Below are 24767 nucleotides of genomic sequence, written 5' to 3'. Positions count from 1 at the left end.
GAAGATTTTTGTGGTGATCCATTGAGGACTCCAGACAAAAAGTAGTTAATGGAGAAGTACAGTAACTAATCCATACATGTTAGTAGAAGCTGAGGAAAAGGAATGAAAAAGGCATGTGGAGGTTTGTAGTAAAAGATGTGCCCAAAAAGACATAGCTGTCTTTCACTCTTTCACTTGTCTGTATTTTGTGGCTTCTGACTGTTTGTGCTCCACAAGTTTGGAAGACTTTGAGAGAGCAAGTTCGCAGGTTCTGTACAGATGGTTTGTTCTCGTATCAGTAAGGTGATAGGCAGTCCATCATGACAGACTTCTGACACTTCATACTGTGAGTATGGCCATTCTTTGGATGGTCATAAGAGGTTCTTCTGACTGAAATAAATGTCTCTTTTCTTAACTTCTGAGTTGCTTGCTTATCACAGTGAGCAAAAATACCTGATTTCACATGGCTTTTGACTAAGGGACTCTTGCAGGGTGCTCAACAAAAGTGCGTGGTTTCCCTGAGGGCAGATACAGGCTCATGCATGCTTTGCATGATATATTCCTGGACTGAACTCATGTGGTCTTAATGTGAATGTGCTTGTATTTTAATTTTTTCCCCACTCTGACAACTGAGTTTTATTCTCCTTAACTCTGTTGTGTTTCAAACACATCTTCTTTCTGAACATGGGTGAAGCCTGCCCCAGAAAATAGGGCACTTGCAGGCCTCCAAAGAATGCTGAATTGTCCCGGTGGGACCATCTGCAAGTTCAGCTGCAGGAATATAATCACTACAGTTAACTTCCTATATTGTTTTTAAATCTTTGAGTTGCAACACCTCTATGTGAGCTTATTAGCTTTCTTTTCCTGCCATAATATCTGTAATATCTACCATGCTACCACAAAGAAAGCAATAAAGTTGGCAGTAGCATAATTAGCTAATCTCTTGTCATTCTTAATTTACTCTGATGTGCATATGTGCTTTAATAGTAATACTCAATAAATTAACAGCATCCTGAAATTGAGCACTGCTTTACCATTTTGAAGTTCTGGATACTTTGACATATTTCTTGTCTTCACATGTACACTTTAAGGTCATTCCATAGTATTGAGTAGAAAAAATACAAGCTTTGTAATGAAATTCAGAATTCTGAGAGCTGATATTTTAATGAATATATGACAAAAGAAATACATTGAAAATAGATCCTAAAATGTCATTACTATTCTTTCTACTGGTATTTTTCTTTCTTATCAATTGCTTTGCTTTGCATATACTCTCCAGGCTAATTTTAGGTTTTTTAATCTTAACTTGATTTAAGACCAGTGCAAATATTTCTTATTATTTATGTATTGTTTCGGTTTTGACCTTTTAATTTGCAACTATCACAATAGCTACAAAAATATTCTATGATGTTCGTGCTACGATATCTCTTCTTGGGTGGTTAGTTTAGTGTATTTTGATTCATGATGGTCCACACCGTGCCCTTTTTTTGTAGTGATACAACACTACAGCTGAGCAGTAGTTGAAGTCTTTAGGTGAAGAGATAACTTGTCTTCTTAACTATTTTTCTTTTAAATGGCTCTGGTCAGCTGGCAGGCTGAAGACTTACCTACCTCTAAGTAATTTCTTTTTCCTTTTTTTGTTCTTTTTTTCTCCTTTTTGTTATTGTTGGTTTTGGGTTTTTTCCTTATTCCTCTGCAAAGATAAGTAATGCTTTGCTTATACAGAAGAAATATTATGCAGGACCTTCCTGCTCATCTGTCAGTAGCTGTCTGCAGTGCTAGTACAGGTTGGAGAGAGCGCAAAGGTCCAGGGACAGGACCTTTCTTGAGAGATGAAGGGAGCTCCAGACTTAAACCTTCTGCTTCCATTTGATGGGATCCATGATGACCAAATTTTTAGGTTTTAAACACATGTGGTAAAGTTGCATTTGTAGATTATGGTGATTTCCTGTCATTCTTTGCTATTACAATTTGCTGTTGAACAGGGTACTGTAAACAAGATTTTCTCTCTCTTGCTTCAGGTTAATCTTCGTGCCTTCGTTTTACCCAATATGTTTAAAAAAAGAAAAAAAATAAAAGTACATTTTTTTGTCTTCCTTCCAGTTACTCAGGTAAAACAGTATTTTTCTCTCTAAAACAGGAAGAAGATCTCCCTTCCTGAATCAGCTGTCTTCAGCCTTTGGCTTCGTCACTTACCAAGCCTTGAAAAAGCTACCTTACATCTTTTAGACCAGTTGTTTTCCATTCAGTTGAATTCACTGGAAGAAGTGGCTTGTGTCATGAAAGACTCGTTGCTGGTATGTGCAACATGTAGTACATTTGATACTGCTCTTTCCTGCTTCAGGAGTGAGAGTTTTCAAATATGTCAACGTGTAGACATACATCAGCATAAATGGCCATTATGGGATATCCGGCTCGTTAATGCAAGCCAAATCTTGAGTCTTAAAAAGATCACTAATTTTTAAAATTTTTACAGTTAATTGGTAGAAGAGAAAAAAAGATTTCATGCAGTGATGAAGAATGGGTAAAAAAGTGAGGATTCCCCTGGTGAGAGTGCTGAGCACCTTCCTCTGTCTTAAAAAATTATAAACTCTGGCCAGGAAGGATTTGAATTTGTTTTTACTTCAGTCTCTGTGCCCCTGGAGTTCAGGAATCTAAACAATTGGAACCCCTTGTAGATTATTTTATTATGGACTGCTTTGTTACTTGGTTTTATTTGCAAACCTGGACAAAATTCTTAATGCAAAACATTTGCTAAACTGTAATTAAAATTTGTTTTCAAATTCTGCGCTAGGTGGAGCACCAAAAATCTTCCTTAAGAGAAAACTGTATACTTTTTCCAAAATAATGAGCTAGTTGCAGCACTAAATGTAAATTTAATTGTTAATTACAGTGTGAAATTGCATGTGTGCAATGCACTCAAATTATATGTTTCATAAAATGACAGAAGTAAAGAATGGCATAAAGTATCTTATTTTCAGCCTATGAAACGGCTTACAGAGTATGTGTTCTAGTCGGGAAAAGAATGCTACCTTTAAGTATTCTTCCTTTTGAATCTGCAAGTCTCATATTTAGGGATCCAGTATGATACTTGCAAATCTCATAAATGCTTGGCATCAGCAGTTCTTCATATGTCACCTGGGGATTTAGATATATTGCAGCAAACAAGGCTATATACAGGGTCTGTGCCTAATTTTCCTATACAAGATAAACTGAGTTGTATATAGTGTCTGGTACTACACCACGTACCAGGTTAGGAAAAGAAAAATCTCTAAATCTAAGTTATAAATACCTAAAAAGAAGTCAAATATCTTTTTCAAGTGTTGTTTTTTGTTGTTTATTAAAAATGTTCACACTTAACACTGTCTTCACATCCTGATCTCTGAAAAGTATGGAACATTATTGTGCTGGCACACTTAGGTTGTCTTTACTTGCCTCTGCTCCAAAGACTTTGTGCTTTCAAAATAAGATATTGACAGAGTGGCAAGACCAGTGCAGCAGCTTTGAAAGCTGGTTTAGAGATCCATCCTGTGGACAAAGACTGGAATGAATGAAGCCATAAAGAGGAGAGCATTTTGCAGATGGATATTGATGATTGATGGGCATTGATAAGAAGGAGGGTGCATAAATGGGAGATGGCATAACAATTAAAAACAACAGGATGAGAAGCTTCAGAGAGGCAATATAGAGGGAAAATAATGTGATCCAGAAATTGTGTTCTAAATGTATAATGATGTTTTGTACAACATGTACATGGTACTGTAAAGATATACTTGTGTGACATTAAATCAGTCAGCCCTGATTATACAAGAATATGTTAATTTAGCCTGCCTAAAGGATATATAAGAATTTATTTAGGAATGTGGATGTGCATTTTTTGGCAGTTGGATTATGGTATTTTAGGATGTTTGCTCTGTTTACCTTATGGATATGGTAATGGCGGAATCATGAGACAAAACTAGATTTCTACTTTCCTATTTGGAAGAAAATCTTTAGAGGACAAACAGGCAGAAATATGCTAGTGATTTGATTATAGTGCATTATAAGAGGAAATTTCAATAAGCTCTTCCATAATTGCATTATCAGAGTAATTTATCTAAATCAAGTATCTTGATACAGTAATCATACTGTACATAAACCTCTAGAGATCTAAGGTACCCAGATAGTTGTAAACCACTGTACTTCTATTATGAAAGAAACTTGGTATGTACTACTCGTATATTTTAATTCCAAGAGTAATTGTTGTGTGATGGTCCACTAACTTATGTTTATATGGCATGCTATTATGTTTGTGTTTGTGGCTAAACTGGAATTAATATTGGAAGTCCTGTAGTTACTCAGAATAAAAACAAGGGAAGTGACCATCACAGCTGGTCTCTTAGCTTCTTTGGAATTGGGTGGGTGAGTGGATGTCTTCCTTCCTGAAGTAACTTTAAGGTTTGTATGTGTGCATTAACAACTAAACTTGCAGTAAATACATATTACTAGTATTTTATACTTGACCAGAAATGGATATAGATATGTATATACATAGATTTTTAAAGCCTGTGTATGTAAAAAGAGATGTGATTGAATCAGTGTCATTTATAGTTTGTGTTTGGTTCTGAGATAGGTTTCCAAAGTAGTTTTATTTCTTTCATAGGTGTGTTACAAGAAAAGTGCAATAGGTTGAGAGGGCTTACAATTTGTCAGCTTCTTCTTTATAAACCATCTGTTCTTGCTGCACTTTGTTTTCCACCTTGTCAGCTTAGAATCACAGAATCATTACAGTTGGAAGAGACCTCCAAGACCATTGAGTCCAACCTTTGACTGAACACCATGTCTGCTAAATCACACCTCAAAGTGCTATATCCAGTTGTTTTTTGAACACTTCCAGGAATGGTGACTCCAACACCTCCCTGGGCAGCCTGTTCTAATGCTTAACCACCCTTTCACTGACAAAATTCTTCCTGATGTACACACACATTGAGACTCTGTCCTCTTCTCCTGTCACTGGTTGCCTGGGAGAAGAGATGACCCCCACCTGGCTGCACCGTCCTTTCTGGCAGTTGTAGAGAGCAGTAAGGTGTCCCCTGGGCCTCCTTTTCTCCAGCCTGAACAACCCCAGCTCCCTCAGCTGCTCCTCACAGGACTTGTGCTTCAGACCCTTCACCAGCTCTGATGCCCTTCTCTGGACATACTCCAGCCCCTCAATGTCCTTGCAGTGAGGTGCATTGCTGAAGTCCACATAGACAACATCCACAGCCTTTCCCTCATCCAATAGGCAGGTTACCGGGTCATAAAAGGCAATCAGGTTGGTCAGGCAGCTTTTCCCAAAGCCCTGCTGGCTGGGCCTTGTCCCCTGGTTGTCCTGTATGTGCTGTGTGATGGAACTCAAGATGATTTGTTCTGTAACCTTCTCTGGCACCAGGGTCAGGCTGACAGTCTTGTAGTTCCCCAGATCCTCCTTCCAGTCCTTCTTGTGGATGGCTGCCACACTGGCCAACCTTCAGACATCTGGGATCTCAGTTAGCCAGGACTGATGATAAATGATGGAGAGCGGCTTAGTGAGCACTTCTGCCAGCTCCATCAGCACCCTTGGGTGGATCCCATCTGACTCCACAGACTTGTGGTTGTCTAAGTGGCACAGCAGATCACGAACAACTTCCTCCTGGATTGCAGGAGGTCTGTCCTGCTCCCCATCCCTGTCTACCAGCTCAGGGGGCTGGCTGCCCTGAGGATAACTGGTCTTATTGGCAAGACTGAGGCAAAGAAGGCATTAAATACCTCAACCTTTTCCTCATCCTTGGTGACTCTGTTCCCCCTAGCATCCAATAAAGGATGGAGATTTTCCTTGGCCCTCCTTTTGTAGTTAATATATTTATAAAACCACTTTTTATAATCTTTCACAGCAGTGGCCAGATCGAGTTCTAGTTGAGGTTTTGCCTTTCTAGTTTATTCTCTGTATGACCTAATAACATCCTGAGTTGCTTGCCCCTTCTTCCAAAGGTCATAAATCTCTCTTTTTTCCCCTGAGTTCCTATGAAAGCTCCCTGCTCAGCCAGGGTAGTTGTCTTCTCTGCCAGTTCATCTATTGGCACATGGAGATGGCATGCTCCTGTGCATTCTTCTTAAAGCATGTCCAGCCTTCCTGGACCCCTTTGTTTTTAAGGGCAGTTTCCTGAGGGACTCTCTGAACCAGTGTCCTGAACAGGTCAAAGTCTGCCCTCAGGAAGTCCAAGGTAGAATTTCTGTTGATCCCCTTCCTTATTTCACCATGAGTAGAGAAACTATCATTCCATGGTCAATGTGCCCAAGATGGCCTTTTACCACCACTTCTCCCACAGCCCTTCTCTGTTCGTAAACAGCAGGTCTGGCAGGGCATGCCCTGGTAGGCTCCCTTACCAGCTGTGTCAGAAGTTACCTTCCACACTCTCCAGGAACCTCCTAGACTGTCTCCTCTCCACTGTGCTGTGCTTCCAGCAGACACCTGGCAAGTTAAAATCTCCCACAAGAACAAGGGCTAGAGGCCATGAAACATCCATCCACTGATAGAATATTTCACTTCATCCTGGTTGGGTGGTCTGTAACAGACTCCCAGCAGGATCTCTGCCTTGCTGGGAGAGACAGTGCCTCTGACTGTCACCAAAGGCACTCCAGCCTTATCCCCACTGTGCCTGAGCTCTACAGTCAAGATACTCCCCAATGTACAGAGCCAGGAAGAAAAGAGGAAGTATAGATAAAATTACTCATAATATTGATGGAATCAAAATAAAAACACATTTGGCAGTTTGTATATATTTATTTTGGACTTGTTCAAAAGAACTAGGATTTGATTTTGGTATGTGAGCCAATGTGCTGGTGGACCCTTTCTGGTTTGCATCCAACCTGTCTTAAGCTACAGTGTGTTGGTTCATCATCATAGAAGTGTGTGTGCAAAGATAGGTAGAGTGTCTGAAAGACGGTGGGGGGAAATCACTGAATCAACCATTTAGCCCACAGGGCTGAAACCGTACTCTCCATTGCTCTCTAGACCCTCAGAAGGGTTCCATTTGGAAGGCAGCTTTGGGGATCTATCTAGTCAAACATTTTCTTAAAAAAACCCAAACCAACAAACAGAAAAACAACCCAAAACCAAAACTAAACAAACAAAAGAAACCCGCAAAAGAAGGAGAGGCCCGTGCCTCCTGTTCGTCTCATCCCGGCGGTTCCTTCTCTCCCTCCGGCGGCAGTGGGATTTGGGGGCAGCCGCCGGCTGTGCCGGCTCTGGAGCGGGAGGTGGCGCACGTTCGATAGCACAGCTTGGCTGCAGCCGCGGCACAAAGAAAACGGGGCAAAACAGCAAAATGAGGGGCCGCCTCCTGTTCACAGTATGGCAGAGACAGCTGGGGGAGACGGGGAGACAGTTTTTAGGCAGTTTTTAGTAAGGGTTGTTTGTTTTCTAATATTACCATGTAGGGATCGTATTAAGCCAAGTCCTCATTCTCCCTGTGTATAATTAAAAGGATGTTGTTTTATTTGCGTTATTGTTATTAATAGTATTATCATAATTATTAAAACTGTTGGTTTTTTATAAACGTAAGTTATATGTATTATTACAATATTAATTTTCTGCTTGGTACGTTTTAGCTTGAAACAAATGCATACAAGTTTTCAGTAGTGTGTTACGCACTTTAAGCTGTATTACTAAATGCCATTTTATAAACACTATGCTTCCTAAAGGTTAGAGAATGCATTTTGTTAGACATGCTTTACTCTAGTTGTTCGAGAACTATAGTCTTACCAAATCTTCAGGTTCTAACATCAGAGACACTAATCAAGGATTTGCTTTTTAACTTAGAATTTAACTTAGTACTTTGGGGAATTGTAAGTGGTTTTTATTCTAGGTGTTTTATAAAAGCCTAAGAATATGGAATTAAAAAGCAGTGTGTTTACTGGTGCATGTTTAAGATAACAACTTTCTCAAAACAGTCTTTCGTGTGGGAGCATGGTAAAAGGCTTCACTAGTTCAAAAAAAAAATTGATGCACTGAGGTATTTAGCTTGTACTAGCAACTCTGAAGTTCACAAAGAAGATAATACTGTGAAAAAATGTCTTGGATCAAAATGCATGCAAAACTATTAAAGGCAAAGGCGATAAAATCAATTTAATTTCTGGAATTTAATTTTGAAGATGTAGCAAGAGTCTCAAAGCACATCCAGAAAGGATTGTCTGCAAAGAGGAAGGAAAAGCTTTTTGAAAATCTACTCCTTGTGTCTTGCCTCTAGCAATTGCATGCAACAACTTGTTCTTTCTGTCTGCCACCTTTAGTATTTGTAGTGATTGTTGTCATAAACAGTTTAGGATCCCAGGTGTTTGCATTTATCAGCTGTTGAGCCTGCTTGGTCTCGATGTGGAGAATCCTAAGAATTCTAATCCTGAGAAAATCTGAGGGTTTAGTAAGAGTTGATCTGAGAGTTACAGTTTAATAATGGCTATGTAATAGCATCCATGAGTTAATCTGTAAATCATGCAGTGACGGTTGTCTTGAGTTGTTTCTGATTAATATCTAATTTTCTTTCATTTGTTTATCGACAGCCACAAGCAGCAAGCCATCCTGCCATTTTCAGAATTGTAAATGAAATTTTCAAGTAAGTCTTGAAATTACTGTGGGAAGAGTTTTAAATGACCCATTTAAGCATTGAGGTTTTCTTCACAAGAAGCAGCAATATTATAATCTACAACATATTATAATTTCAGGATATCTTCTTCTTTACCTGTGTGCTTTCAAGTCCCCTTCTGTGTAGTGCACTGCAAATAATGAAAAATGTTAAAAATCTAATGAACTTTATTTAAAGTTACATTATAGTGATCACTGGTACAGTTGACTACATTGTATTTTAGCCTTTAAAATTCGTAATTTATTTTGTACTTTAGTAGAGATTTGTGGTTGAAATACAGTTTTGGGCTGAAAATTATAAATGCTGAACTGGCTTTGCCCATGCCAGCATGAAGGTGGCATTTAGCAAAAACTTTTGCACTTACCAGTGTAGCTTCTTTTATATTTTGTTAATGTTTTTTCAGGATTTATGTTAGATAGGCTCTTAACGGCATTAAACTATTGATCCACCTGTTATAATGAGTTTGGTTTTGAATGCATTAAAATTATTTTGAAGCAACCAATATATTGGTTAACATGTGGGGGCTTCTAATCCTTTATACTCAGTTTTCAGTGGCTTTTCTCTTTTCTCTTGACTTAACACTTACTAATTTTTCAGTATTAACAATTCCAATACAACAATAATGTATTTAGTGACTGACATCCTTTGCTCATCAAGTGTTTCCCTTCTTAAGAAAACAGGGCTCCCAGGTACACCTGTTTGGGGGCATTTGTGTGTCTGTGTGCATGTTTAGGTTCATGCAGGCACTAACAGAACAGTCTTTGCTGTAGAAACCGTAGACCACTGTATTATGAGAGTGAGGCCACTTGGCAGCTACTGCTCTGGCAGTCCTTTGTTGCTGTGGTCCTGTGTCTGCACACAGATGGCATTTTCTGAAGATTTGAGACTAATCACTTTCCCAAAACAAGATGCACTTAGAAATTGATGTGACTTCAGCAGACGTGTGCTGATGTCTTAGGCTGGAGGCTGTATATTGTGATGGTACAGGAAGACAAAATTTGTTCAAGCTTCTTGGCTTATTTAAGGTCATGGTATATAAAATGTTTTCTAAGAAAAACACATGACTTCACTACTCTTTTGCAACCTTTCCCTTTGGTAGACAGTAGAAATGGATAAAATTTTGTTTCTTAGCTAATGCAGGACTTTGTCCAACACAGTATTTCCTAGTAAAACTTTGCACTTATATTAATGTTTCAAATTGTCTTAAAAAATGTTGTTTTGCTGTTTGTAAGTCTACATTTCTCCTCTGTTTTTTTACTTTGAATTATTTCTGTTTAGTATGCTTGTTCCTCTACATTTTTGGTATTAAAACCTTGATGTATTTCAAGAAATCTATGTCTCATGTCCTCTTGTTATTTACATGAAGCTGTATATGTTAGCTGGCTTTTGAGGACCAGTTGGTTTATGCAGCCTTGTGTTTATTTTTGTTGTATTTCTCTAACATCCTTCCAACTATTCTCAAGTGGTGTGCAGATGTTAAGATACTATTCCAGTTGTAATCACGTGTGAGATTTTAGAGAACTGCTGATAAAGAAATTGTACTTGCTTGTTTGGAAACTCTGTTAGGTTTCTATAGCTGGTGTGAAACTTCTTTTATTTTTGGAGTTAGTGTTCTGTTACGAGTATGGATCTAAGCATTGTGACTCTTTCTGTAATAACTTTTACTGCTATTTGCATGCATATTGAGATAATTGTGCTAAGTTATTTTATCACAGTGATATTACTTCCTGCTTTTATTTCTCAGAGTTTTCTTGCTATGTGTGGCTGTACAGAAGTCCATGCACCTAGACTGTCTTGAGTTTCTGTGTACTGTGTTTTCTTTTTATATCAGGGATTATATTTGCCTGTAGTTTTGTGAGATTTCTGTTACAGTAATGTGTTAGCTCTTCATATCTTTTAGAAGGAATGAAACAATTCTCTGATACTTGTATCTCACTGGCAACTTACTCTGAACATTTTCTCTCCTTTCTATATATGTCTTTCAAATAAGAGAATGAAAATTACTGCTACCTGTTTTCTCCACTTGCTCCACTTGCTCAAGGTTATTTTGCACTGTACACTGTAGAAGGCCAGTTGAAGCATTCACCTTTAGTGAACCTCTAGAGTGGCCCGTGGGATGCAGTCCCACAAAACACCATAAAGTGTGCTTGACTTAGTAATGGGAATAGTTGCTCTGAACACAATAAACTGATCAGATGCCAAATTTGGCTAATAAAGTTGTGCTAGTCTTTTTAATTCTATACTTATTTCCCCCTATTGGTAGGATAAACTGTGTGTCTGCATGTATATTGTATATATTTACTAAGTCTAGTTAATTTGTAGGAGTTGTGTATGTGGTTTGTTTTTGGTTTTCCTTAATTAAAAATAAAGTCTAAAAAGCCTGCAAAGTTAGTATTTCTGTTAGTGGTGTAATAAGCTCAGACAATTTGAATCTACAGCATACAAAGAATGTACCTTTTTCGTTCATTTCAGTTAACAGTGGTGTAGTGGGCAGACTCACTACCTGATCTGTCATATCTAATTTTTCAATGCTTAGGAATGCACTGATGGAAACTGATGGAACTTCAGGAGTTATGACAATAATACAGGTGTTTACACAGCTCTTCCTTCAGGCTCATCAGAATGAAAACAAACAGGTTAGTCAAGATCTCTTTCTTAGTGTTTTTTTCCAGTGAGAACATGCAGAATTTTGCAAGGAAAGAAAAACAATTCTACGCTTAAGAGAAGTGACTGAATATAATGAGGTAAATAGTAGCATCCCTCTATAGCTGCATAGATAAAGTTCAGTTCAAACATTTTCACCTGCGCATAAAATTACAGCATGAAACCAGTATGTAAGAGCAATTTACCTGACTTAACCATAAAGTATGTCTGCCTAAAGTGATTTTCACAGGCTCAGTTCCCTTGATGCTGAAGTTTCTGCCTGTAGAGTGAACATGAGCATGAACATTCATCTTTGATAAAAAGCAGGAAAAACGCTAGATGCATTTTTCTTTTGCAGTAGCAGGGTCTCTGATAATAAAGGAAGTAGAGATAACAACCCCATTCCCAGTCCCCTAAATAATTATAAGTAGCATATTGAATAGTCATATTTGTCTGTTCAGAAAGTAAAAGACATAGAATACATACTGGGACACAGAATACATACTGGTTTCAGTTTCTGGTCTTCAACAGTGGCCTCTCAGAAATTTTCCTTGGTCTAAATTTTCAAGTTTCACAGCTTAGTTTCTCTTCTTCTGCACAGATGTTTATACAGGTCTTACTGAATTAAATTAAGTGGAATTACTTCTGTGCTAATTTAAAACAAGAGCAGGATCAGTTTCTTACCTTAAAATTTCAAAATACAGCTATGAAAAAGTCTTACCTTACTTATAGCTTGCAAATTTGATTTCAGATTCCCAAATCAAATGGCATTTCACATCCTAACCATCTTGTTTGGTTTTTGAAATCAAATTCATATGGCGCAAGTTTGGAAAGTACCCTGTCATTGAAAGCCCTTCACTTTGGACTTAAGAAAATTTCCAGTTCCTTTAATTTTTTGCATCTATTGAGAGAGATGGTAGTTAAGAGAATGCTGGGATTTCTTGAAAATGGTGGCATTACTGGCCTTTAATTAGCAATGTGATTGAATCTGTCTTCCAGCTTCAGGCAGCTGTCTTGCTCAATACATGAGTGCTGTGCATGGTAATCTTATGCCACCCTGACTGCATGGAACAGCACACTGTGTAGCCCCAGGTGGGATCAGTGGGTGAGAATGAAAGTAAAAGATTCCACACCTATCAGACACCCAAGAGCTAAGAGTTGTGCAGGTGATGCGTTTTCTTCAAGGTGAAAGTCCTTCACCTGCTGGCATTGCAACATGGACTACTGCCCATTTTTCTGAAGTGGTTTTAAATATTTAGTTTCCTTTATTTCAGTTGTATACAGTTTAAGTCATGGAGTTCTAATTAAGGTATTATCTTCAATGATAGAATTTAAAGTCTCTTGTCTCACAGTTCGTGAATCAGCTGTAATGTTAGCTAACAGTTTGCTTGCAAAAAGGCAGTTACAGATTGCTTTCTAAACTTTAAGTCAGTCATATATCTTTGGTTTTTTTGGTCATACCATCATTACATATATTCGTAAGGTATCTGTCTTTGTGGTATCTGATTTCCCTTGACAGGACATAATGTGCTCCATTTAGTAGAAGAATGGTAAAAACATTAATGACAGAAGATGGAGTGGCTTCTGCCTGGTCCCTGAGACCTTTGGAATTTACAGACAGTTAATTGAAATAACACTAGGTAAACATGCATCCATAAAATTTGCAAAAGAACTGGTTCAAGTCTGGCAGTTCACAGGTTTGCATGATAGGAGAAGTGTGATTGTGTGTTGCAGTGTGGCAGCTGTCAGAAATAGCTGTCTTATATAATAACTGTGTAGACCATTTAGAAAGAACAAGTTTTGGCAGAAAAAAAGCTGAAGAGTAGGAAAAGACAGTGGTACTGGGTTTAGGATAGTCTTTTTTCTTTCATGTTTTTGGAGACTGAAGACAGCATAAATGGAACATGGGGTTTCAACCTGCTTAGGAAGAAGTCAGCACACTGCTGACTCACGCTCACCTTGGTGTCCACTGGTCCCCAGATCCTTCTCTGCTAACTGGTCTCTGGCTGGGTGGCTGCCAGCATGTAATGGTGCCTGGATTTATTCCTCCCCAAATTCAGGACTTTTTACTTTCTCCTTGCTGATATTTATTTGTCTTCATTCAGCCCATTTCTAAAGCCTGTCAAGGTCCCTCTGGATGGCAGCACAACCCTTTCATGGATCAGCCACTCCTCCCAGTTTTGTGTCATGATCAGACTTGCTGAGGGAACTCGCTGCCCCTTCATCCAGTTCATTAATGAAGATGTTAAATAGGACCCAGCACTGCCCCTGCTGTGCTCTGGTATTTACTGGACTCCAGCTAGATTTTGTGCCAGTGGTCACCACCACATGGGCCTGGCTGGCTGTCTGTCTCAAAGGGAGTTGGTGTTGTACTTGCACACACGTGCTCTGTGTTAGACCTGCCTGTAATACATGTTTGCAGAACAAAAAGACTAAAGGGGTGCTACTGCTAGTCTCAGTTACACAAGCAGTGTTCACAGTGTACAAGTCACATGTACTCAGATAAACAGAGGGCAAGTCTGTTATCTGTGACTGCCCTACCTGGTGCTGAATCAGATCCCAAGTATTTTAGGTTTCCATTTTTGAACAGTTGGCAATAATCTACACAACGCCCTCAGATTCTGTACATGTTATTAGTTCTTCGTTTAATAGGATCTGTGAATCTGTTTACACTGGAAAATGAAATTAAACTAGTGTCACCTTTAAGCTCTGCATATTAAGAGTGAAAACTTACGTGATTACAGGGAAAAAGATTAAGACTATTAAGATGTCATTTTCTTCATGCTCTGAATCTTTTTTAATGCATATACTTTTAAAATCTATAAATAATTACTTTTTATAAGCAATCCTTTCCTAAATATCCACTTCATGCAAAATCCTAAAATTTGCTATAGAGTTAATTTTCTGTTCTCTTGCTTCAGACTGTATGGTTAATTACTACCTTAGATGAGATTATTCACTGTGGGTTTGTTTTGAAACCTCTTCAAATAATGATTTTGTATCTTAGCATAAATTTCCGCTGAAGGCCTACTTCCCATTCCATCACCAGCCCCTTGTAAGAGGCTTAGTCAGACGTCCTTCTGGTAAGCTTTTCATTAAGTATTTGCAGCATTATGAATCTGCATGGTCTGTATATGTCTTAAAATAACTTTAAAAGGGATAGAGATAACTTTTTGCTGTTTCCTTAATAGGGTGTGTTTGATTTAGCAATTTTAATAATATTCTTTTAATGTATTTTTCTGCAGAGACATCTAATTCTTATGTAACAATAGTACAGATGTAACTTTAAAGAAAACTAAATCAGAAGTGAATAACAAAGAAAGAATGCATAATTATGTAGGAATGAAGCCACATTACAGAGATTGTAAAAAATACTACAATCTTCCTATAATATCAGTAATTGCCATTATGGAAAAATTCATATGTATTTCTCAAACACAGGCTTTCTGTTTCTCTCTGAGGCTTGAATTCTGATATTTTAGATTGCAAACCTAATTTTTTTTCAGGCTGCCTATTCATATAGATCAAGAAACCACTGTTCAGTATGGTATAGTTTTATATGAACAATAATTAAAGCTCAGTACAAGAGCCTCTGAGAATGCTACTGCACTGATTATATATTAATATTCCTTGAGCAAAGGAACATCAACTTCATTTCAATATTCCTGGCTGTATTTCCTCACATGGCTTTATCAATGAATTGTTGTATGAAACACAGTAACAGGTATTGTTGAAAACTGGGAAATTTTAAAATGATATTTTAACTGCTTTGTGATAACTGAATCAAGTTGGAGAAATCTTATAGCTACTTTAATGTTTCACTGTTATGTTCCAGTGGACAGGCTATGATTTTAAGAGTTTTGTTTTCATCCTCCATCCTCAGAACTCCCAACTTCATATTGGTCTCAACACTTGAAACACATTTCGGATATGCTCAAAGTGTTAGTGGAAGATACAAACATTAGGTAAGCAGTATAAGATCTTTGAACTTTTTGTCCTTTGCATGTTAGTTTGCAAAAGGTCATGTCATTTGAAGTCTTTAGTGGTTACATTTCATCATTTTCTTATTATTCTCTAAATAGGGATTTATATTTAAGAACAGGACTTAGATTACTTACTGAACCTGAGCTTTGTAGCATCTGTATACCTGACCAATAAGCCTCTGTCATTCCCTCCAACAAATACCTAGCTCCATAATTGAAATGCTTACTTGTCTATTCTCCTTCTTCTCCCTCAAAACTTTTAACCCTGTTTTATGAAAGAGCTTGGCTTTCTGCAGGCTTGTGCAAATGTCCAAACTGCAAACTTCTTTGTTTTCATAAATATGTGACTGCCAGACTGTGGTATCATTTTTGTTGCATTACTCTTTGAGCTGTCACTCCATGTGTCTGACCTGCTGTCCTTGGGGTTGGTTTGTATATATGAATTATGCTTTGGTAGGGATGTTCTGGGACTATATGAAAAGAATGAAAAAACTTACATCTCTATCTGCTACTGCCTTGTAATTCTTTCTTATCAGGAGTGCGATGAGACCTGACTCGGAGAGAGCTTGGATACAAGTTTGCTTAGGTCTGCTCTGCGAGTGAGCTATCCAAAGAATGTTAAACAGCTTTTGAATTCAAAGAAACCAAATTAATTTTGATTTTAAACTTGAAATATATCAAAAGAAACGTAGACCACCAAGGCCAGCCAGACTTGCAAAACAAGGTCACAAGAATCACAGAATCAGCTAGGTTGGAAAAAGCCTTTGAGATTATCAAGTCCAACCTATTACCGAACACCACCTTCTCAACACCAAGTGCCACATCCAGTCTTTTTTAAAACATATCCAGGGACAGTGACTCCACAACCTCCTTGGGCAGCCCATTCCCATGTCTGATCACCCTTTTTGTGAAGAACTTCTTCCTACTGTCCAACCTAACCACCGCTAGTGCAGCTTCAGACTGTGTCCTCCTGTCCTGTCACTGGTTGCCTGGGAGAAGAGACCAACCCCCATCTGGCTGCACCCTCCTTTCTGGTCATTGTGGAGAGCAACAAGGTCTCCCCTGCCCCTCCTTTTCTCCAGGGTAAACAAGCCCAGGTCCCTCAGTCAGTCCTCACAGGACTTGTGCTCCAGATCCTTCACCAGCGTTGTTGCCCTTCTCTGGACTTGCTCCAGAATCTCAACATCCTTCCTGAACGGAGGAAAGAACTGGACACAGCACTAAAGGTGCAGCCTCACCAGTGCCAAGCACAGGGGGACAATCACTGCCCTGGTCCTTCTGGCCACACTATTGCTGATACAGGCCAGGGTGCCGTTGGCCTTCTTGGCCACCTGGGCTGGCTCGTGTTCAGCTGCTGTCAGTCAGTAGCCCCAGGTCCCTTTCTGCCTGGCTGCTATCCAGCCACTCTGTCCCAGTGTTCCCCCTGTGTACTGGAACAGAGATACGTGCAACCATGCTTGGTTTCAGTTAACTCATGGAGGCTTTTTTTTTCTGCTGAGTGGCAGAAAAAAGCTTTTTGTTGTTGCCTCTGAGGCCAGTCTGTCTGGTGGTAGCTTCTCACTTTATGTATGAGCTGCAGTTCAGTGCTGTGTCTCGCCTGTTCATCCCTGAAGTGTGTCAAACCTTTCTGTCCTTGGAGTGTGACCCGTAGCTGACCCTGACTTCTGAAAGAAACACAAAACTCAAGCTTAGAACAAATAAATAAAACAAATATCACGCACTGTGATGTGTTGCAATAATACAACCATGTCTGTTCTGCTTTTGTTGCCCAGCCCTTTCTTGGCTTATATATATAGTCTTCTTCCTGCTTTGTTTTGAATAGTACACTAGTTTAGTGTTGTACTTGCCAGAATATACTCTTACTTCCTTTTTGAACTCCTGTAACAATTATGTTTTCTACCAAACCCCTCCCAGTTACAAAGAAAATGGATCTAACGTTTTCAATACTAATATCCATGAAGAAACCATATTCAGTTTTCTTTTATTGCTTTATTCCTGATTCTGTATTCTATTTAATAAGATTTACAGAGGAGAAAAAATACTATTACACAGCATATCCTGTTGCTTCTTATGTCCAGTGCTCTCGTGTTACATAGGTTGGTTTTCAGGGGTTTTATTTTATACCAAATGTGAATCTTATAGCAAAGTGCTTTCTGTGTCCTTCTAATCAACAGATTGCTTCTTTGCTGTGATTTATTATTATATGTAGTAGTCTCGGTGAACAGTAGAAGTTACATGACATTTTAAACCAGAAATCAGTTGATAAACTGATGAACTTACATATGTTTTGTGGGGGTAAGTCTCAGAAAAATTTGACAATGATGCTGGAGCATAGGTCCCACTACAGAGCAGGCAGAAACAGTGGTGGGGACAGACGTGGAGGGTACATGACTCGAAAACAGGCACTGTAATGGTAGAAAATATTAAAGATAATGGTAACTTCAACTCCTGGAATTTCTAAGATCTCTTGTAGTTTCCCTGTAAAGGTGGCACAGCAGCTCTTTGAGTCCTCAGGAATAAAACATAAGAAAACTTTCTAATTCTTTCAAGTTTTGCCAAATTTATTAGGAATAGTTGTTCCTAGTTCTTAATGTTAATGTAGCTGTTCTTCTGTTTGTCCTTCCACACTTAGTTTAACTTTTTGCTTTTGAGACACCTACCATTAGTTTGCATCTCCCTCTTAGTTCTCTTTTCTTTAGTCTTCTCTAGCTTTAAAGGAATGCACATGAGAAACTGTGGAGACGAGTGGTGGTCCTTTGGTACAGTGATAGTCCTTCTGTAAACACCTTCAAAATTTTCATTTAAGAAGACATGAATTTTAAGAGTCAGGAGATATACTTTAAAATATGCTTTAAAACTTTATATTTAGTCCATCTAAATGTAATTCCTCATGAATTGCCAAAAAAGATGCACTTCATGAATTACCAAAAAGCAGTAAATAAGCCTGGAAAGCAACAGAGAGAAAGTAAAAGGCAACAGTATGTTAGAGTGTAATATGTGAGATATGATTTAAAGTTTTGGAAATCCTGCAACTGAACAGTATAAACAGTAGGGATTAATTTTATTATGTATCTTTTCATTCATAGTATTTTGTCACCGTTTATTAGAAGCTGCTGTTAAGGATAGTCTGTTCTACTGTCCAGGTTGATCTCTAGTAGCACTGGGTGTGTCTCATTTGATTGTGATTTCAGATAATAGATTAAGAGGTACATGTTTGTATGCTTAGTACGTAAGGTATTCTCTGTGGAAGAGTTTAAAGATTTTCTTTTAAGTTAAATGCCAGCACCCTTTATAGTTAATTTAAGGCAGTTAAAAATGTTAAATAATGAGAAGTACTTAATTTTATCTGTTGTTTTCCAGTTCCCTCACTGACCTTTTTGAAATCTGGTTTTTGGTTGCTTGTTTTGGAGAATGGCTGGATATTGCAGCAGAACAATTACTGAAGGCTGCTGTAGAACCAAATGCTGTGCTGTGGCTGCTGGCATTTTACTACTGTCCTAAGAATGAAAATCAACAAAGAACTCAAACCATGGTGGGTAATGGAGTGATAGTAAGTGGCAATCAGCAGTCAATAATCTGATTATATCTTATTGCTGTAAGACAAACAGTGCAACACCAGAAAAATGAAAGGTACTGACTTTACAAGGTCTCTGGGAATTGTGTTGCAGTGGAGAATTTTAAAGATTTTTTTTCTTGTGACATTTAGAAAACATTTTTCCTCTTTTTTTAAAGGATGTGATACAGATTAGCACCTCCTTGGCTTTCTTTTGGATAACCAGGGTATTTTTAATCATAAATAAAACTACCCTAGTGATGGTATTTTTTAAATCAGTGTGGCAGAATTCAGCATGCCTGTGTTATGGCATCTTCTGAGAAGGAAACAAGAGAAACCACAGCAGCTAAAACTGTGAAGATACTTAGCAAACACAGCCTTGAATCCTAACCTTGCCCAACTATTCTGATTTCTCTCTAGTTTTTGGCATGTGATACTGTAATAAATATGTGATATTCCCATATGCTGGGTTGGTAACAGAAGGAGCAGTGTTCTAACCTTACCCACTGTACTGCACGAAGAGTGCTGTGTGTCTGTGCAGACAGGCAAATACTTTAAAGCCTTTAATTTAAACCTATTGTGCAAGTCTGAACTAGCCCAAGCAATTTGATCTACAAAGCCCAGATTCAAAAGGCTGCAACTTGTCTAGTTTTCCTTAATTTGAAAATGGATTCTGCTGGATTTAAAAATGCAGCTCAGTACACCCCAAGAGTAAATTTAAATTTACTTTAAATTTACACCTAATGGTCCATGTACAACAGTGTATTATACAATATTTTATTTCCTTTCCTTCCCCTCCTGCCTCCCAGATGGCACTACACATGAAAGATCACATCCCAATTACTTACAAAATTTTTTTTCTCTCTAATTTCTTACAGTCTAGGAGCAGGGGATGGGATGTTGGCTGAGCAGACTTACGTTAGAGCTATGGTGAAGTAAAGAATTTTAGAATGTAGTTTTGGGAAACAAGACAATACATGAGCAATAAACATGAGTGAATGAAACTGTTGCACTACAGGTGCAGATCAATGTATGGAATATTGTTCTTACTCCACAGAATGAAATCACTTTGTCCCATATATGAAATAATCTCCCTGTGTGTCCCCTATTCCATCAGTTTGTTATTCAGTCATAACATAAGACAAACTTCAGTGAGAAAAAAGCTTTTCCACTGACAACCCACGCAGTGACTAATCTCCCAGAGATCTGATATTTCAGTTCATTATCATTCTTTTCTTAGGTATCTGAGCTGAGACTTTTTTTTTTTTTTTGCACAGGTCAGGCTACTTCAGAAGCATTCCCACACTTCATGCAAAGCTTCTGCCTTTAGTTAGGTTTTTGCTTTTTTTTTTTTTTATTTGTCCTTTGGCAGATTAGCTCTCAGCTCTTTCCACTGAAGTGGTTTCTACCTCAACTCCACTTTCTACCTCTCACTAGTTAAGGATTAACATGGTGTGGCAACTCCTGGCAGATGTCAATCTGGAGTACTTTTCATTCAGTGTTATTTTTGTGTGCACTCATGACTTAAGATTTTGTCTTCCTGCTCTGTACTGTAGGTAACACCTTGATAACCAGCCAGAGTGTAATACAAAGAGTTTAAATTATTTAAAGAACAAAAAGGCTATTTTTGCTGTACACTGGAGTTCACTCATATGTGCAGGACTAAATATTCTGCTCCTCAATATTTATTCCTTTGTTGCACTCCTTTCATACCTTTAGGCTCTGAAACACTGAAGGAACAAAACTTGGAGGCTGGCACTGAGATTCCTAGGGTACATGAGCTCTTGGAGCAGGGCTGGCTACTATCCATCTGCAGTCTTTGGCATGTGTGATGCACAGAGGGATAAAGAAGAGGAATTCAGTTACCTTTCTGTGGATCCTGGTATTATTTGTGCCTCACATGTAGTTGCGAACTTAACGCAAGAATAGCAGCTTTTTCAGACTATTTTATGTGATAAGGTTAAAAGAGTAGGTCAGCGTCAAATAAATGTCTGAAAAAAATTGTCCCAGTGAACATTCTTGAGAAACAGGTGTCCTTTTCCTTTGGGTCTGCAGTGGTGTATTTTTCTGTTGATCCAGCTGATACTCATTTGCATTTCGTCTACAAGTTTTTCAGTTAATTTTTAATACAGTGAACGAATTATTGTTAGGATCTTTTTGCAGTAGCTGCTTGTAGTTCTTTTTCTAGAGGTGCCAAAATCTTCTGTTTCCTACCCCCAGTAAAAATTAGGTTTTATTGTCTAACTCACAACATAAAAACATAAGTTGCGAACAACACAGGAAGAAGTTAAAATCCACATTCTTACCAGAACATTTTATCAGCTGAGGTCAGGCTGCATGGGGATTTAATTGATTCGTAGCAGCAATACTGAAATGAGCCCTTGAGGAGCCTTTGTTCTTCTTCTCACAATGCAAAAATCAGACCATGTTCTGCTGAGGGACTTTCTCCATTTCCTTTTATTATTAAAAAAGGTAAGATCCTGGCTTGATGCCCTGTCTGCTTCATTTGTAAGACCAAAGAATATAAAAAAATCTATCTGTCCACATTTGTGTGGGTGAATCAGTGTAAAAGAAATGTGTACAGCCCTTCCTTCCCTGGTTTTCCTGCTGCTTAAATTCAGATTCTTTTCATGTTTGAGTTGTTTCTCCAAGGATTCAGTTTTCTTTTAGTGAATAAATCCAAAGGAAAAATACCATAAATTTTACCTTTACTCTTCTCTGATCCTGCATCCTTTGAAATTCTTTCCTACAGGTAGAAGCTCAAGCAGTCTACAGTCATCTAATGATGCTCTTCAGCTGTACAGACCTTTCTCTCAAAGACCTGGAGGCTGCTGTACATAGGATAACAGGTATAGAGCAGTGCTGGAACCAGTGTCTTACAACACATCTTCTGACCAACTTTTTACTCTTTTCGCATGGTGGACATAAGATTGCCCAGGAATGTATTTACCATGTAAGTGTTTCTTCCCTTTTTTTTCAGTTAAAGTTGAATATATATTCATTTTACTATTTTGGATTTAAGTTTCTACCTCTTAATAAAGAAAACACATAACAGATAATTAAAGAAGACTGTGACTACTACAGCCATATCTAACCTGGTATATATCTATTTTAGCTACAGTCAAAATATTTTCCATTCACTTCTTGATCTCACTGACAGGGTTGCTGTTGTGACTATACAGATGCAGAAACAGTTGAAGTAATAGCTTGCAGTTAAGGGATACATACAGCTCAGTTACACATGGTATAGATAGAATGTGCAAACGTTTTGATTTTCCCATAAAAATCACTCCCTAAATTATCCAGCTACTGCAGAGATGATGGAACTCTCTTCTCACTGTTTTTCATTGGGTGGAACAGCTGGTTGCTAGATCTTAGCATTGATGTGGCAGAAGCTTGATGTGTTGGCAAAGCCAGTGAGGAAAACAGTGTGGTAATTGAGAGAGGAGAGAATGAAGAGCTAAGACAGTGTCTCGGGTGTGAAAGACAATGAAGAGTAGAAGGTTGGAAGCTTGCCATAATGTCTTCTCCTGGTGATGACAGCCTTCAGGTATATTGGTGCAAACTCTAAAATCTGTTTGTGTCTCCTAAGATAAACAGTGCTATCTCAGTGTAGGATTAGAAATCCATTCCTAACCATAAAACCATATTCTTCTAAGAAGTGCATGCCCCCTATGCAAGCAGTCTAGGGCCAGCGTGTAGTTTTAACACTTCCAAAAGTTTTTTCTATTCAGCAGCAGTGTGGTCTTATATATAGAACTGTATAGGATATATGGCATGTGTAATGCATCTGATTTTATGACATGGCTGGCTGACTAAAAAGACATAGCATTTTTCTGTTTAATAAGGGCTAAGATATTTTTCACATCCTAGGGTGCAAGTTCACGATTTTCTTCTCAGCTTAAGAATGTAATGACAAAGTTAGGGGGGTTGTATATAGTTTTACAAACTGCTATTTCTAGTTGTTCTTCATGAAGAGAGTGCAGCTGTTGAGCTGTGATGCTGTAGTATATTAGCCTGCTACTTTAAGCCCCTCCAGGAGGACCAAAGGCAATCTTCTGATTCTTTATAGATAGCAGCATAACTAACTTTCAAAACTCTTGAGTATTTATTTCCCAGTGGTGGGTGGTCATGAGCTGTTGCAGGCCAGTTTGTTGGTTTATCAGTCTGATTAATTTTGACTGTATGATCACTAATGTATAGGTAGGCTCTCCATGTGATTTGATAAGGACTAAAGACAACATATGAAAGGCAGAATGGTGTGGAACTGATTTGGGATGCATGGCTGTGGTTTTGTTTAGCCTAGTAGACTTTGGGTTTAACACAGCAGAGGAATCATGTTCCTGCTGATCTGCAAAAATTGCAGCTTAGGGTCTTTTTCCTGTTTTTTGTCATCTTTTGGGGGAGTGATTTATTTTTACTTTTGAAAGCTGTACAGATTTGGATTGTCTCCCCAAATACAGGCAGAACCTTCACGTGCTTTTAGTTGTTTTCTATAGCAATGACTTAAAAATTGTTACAGTGTCTATTCATTTGTGTTTCCTTTAAAAACTTTCTGCATCTTGATTTGTCTCACTTAAATTTGAGACAACAGCAGAAATCTCAAAGTTGCTCAGTTCCACTAGGATGTATGAAAAGCGATACCTTGGGCAGAAGTTGCTTCTCACATACTCAGTGGTGAGGGACAAATCTGGTTTTGTTGTAAATATTGCCGAAGAATTCTTAGTATTTAGCAACATAATTGCATTATTTCATCTGTGTTTCCTTTCAGATTACCAAGACAACTGATACAAGCAAAGAAGTTTATAACCTTCTTATCCGTACTGCATACAGATTTAACCATAGTGGAGAAGAAAACCAAAGAACTGTGAAGCTGCTGAATGAACTTCTTCAAAAACTTACACTGAAAGTTTAGAATTTTAATGTCATCTGTTTATCAAGCCAACAGATCAGGTCTTTATCCAGGTGCCAGACTTCCATTAGCATCTGGCACTGCAGTTTACCAAGGGCAGAAAGATGCCTATATATACTTACATCTCTTAATTTATATTCCCTCATCTGTATTTAAAAATAATCTGTTGTTTGGAAATATTAACTTTTTGAAACATAATAGTAAATATTAAAGATGCTTGAAAATTTTGTTCTGAGTACCTTCTGTAACAAGAGACCTACATGATTTAAAGTAGTTCCCTCATCTCCTTGATGTTTATCTGGCTGAGGATCAGTTTTTCTCCCAAATTACACATGTGGGGTTTATTTTAGCAAGTAATATCCAATTGTTTGATTGGTAAGTTGTTACTAAAATGTTTTGTTCTGTGCTTCTTTATGAAGTTTATGAAACTACCAATGATCTCAAGCAATGCATGGTGTTCTCAGGAAATCAGTGATGTTTCCTGAACTCTTTTTTTCTTTTTGAAAATGTTTCCAAAATGAAACTCTTCCCAGATTTGCTAAATGTGGGACTGCAGCTTTCAGCTGGACAGTGTTCTCCTCAAAGTACTATACTAATAGCTGTTCTTTGTCAACAGATACTGCAGGCAAGAGATTGCTTGCAGTACAGCCCACTTAACAGTGTGCCATGACCGATACTATAATTTATTCATTTAAGAAATATGGGGGTTTTATTCAGACAAAACAGGGCAAGCAAAACAGAAATATTTTCCAGTTTGAGGGACAAATTTCCTATGAAGGTTGCAACTCACTGCCTTCATTTTTGTGTCCAGCAGTAGTTTGCTTACTTCTCTGTTTAGGTTTTTTGTCTTAGGCAATGAGCATAGACAGGTAGCAATGGCTTATGTTTTTACCCTAAGGAAAGAGTTTGTCCCCAGAGGTTTTGTGAACATCTTTCTAGCTTAACTAGAAAAATAAGCACAGAGAAATAGTAGTGACAGACCATCCTAACTTTCCTTAGGAATTTGCTGTCCTGTGTTACTTAGCTGTAATGCCAACACTTGTGCTATGCTACTCAAA

At 38.2% G+C, this 24767-nt stretch overlaps 1 protein-coding gene across 1 annotated transcript in view; it reads left to right on the top strand.

Moving 5' to 3' along the window:
* Positions 1-24499, top strand: part of FANCC (FA complementation group C) — a 62764-nt gene extending 38265 nt beyond the window's left edge. Inside the window, exons 7-14 of the mRNA XM_082300941.1 lie at positions 2120-2276; positions 8536-8588; positions 11155-11254; positions 14269-14344; positions 15145-15226; positions 18605-18776; positions 21550-21750; positions 23569-24499. Of these exons, the coding sequence (XP_082157067.1) occupies positions 2120-2276; positions 8536-8588; positions 11155-11254; positions 14269-14344; positions 15145-15226; positions 18605-18776; positions 21550-21750; positions 23569-23712 (985 nt within the window). The 3' untranslated portion in view covers positions 23713-24499. The remainder of the gene's footprint in view (positions 1-2119; positions 2277-8535; positions 8589-11154; positions 11255-14268; positions 14345-15144; positions 15227-18604; positions 18777-21549; positions 21751-23568) is intronic.
* The last annotated feature ends 268 nt before the right edge of the window (positions 24500-24767 follow it).

The sequence above is a fragment of the Coloeus monedula genome (assembly GCF_965178545.1).
Source record: "Coloeus monedula genome assembly, chromosome: Z".
Lineage (NCBI taxonomy): Eukaryota > Metazoa > Chordata > Aves > Passeriformes > Corvidae > Coloeus > Coloeus monedula.
Note: the sequence above shows the minus strand (reverse complement) of the source record. Positions and strands in the feature narration are given on the sequence as shown.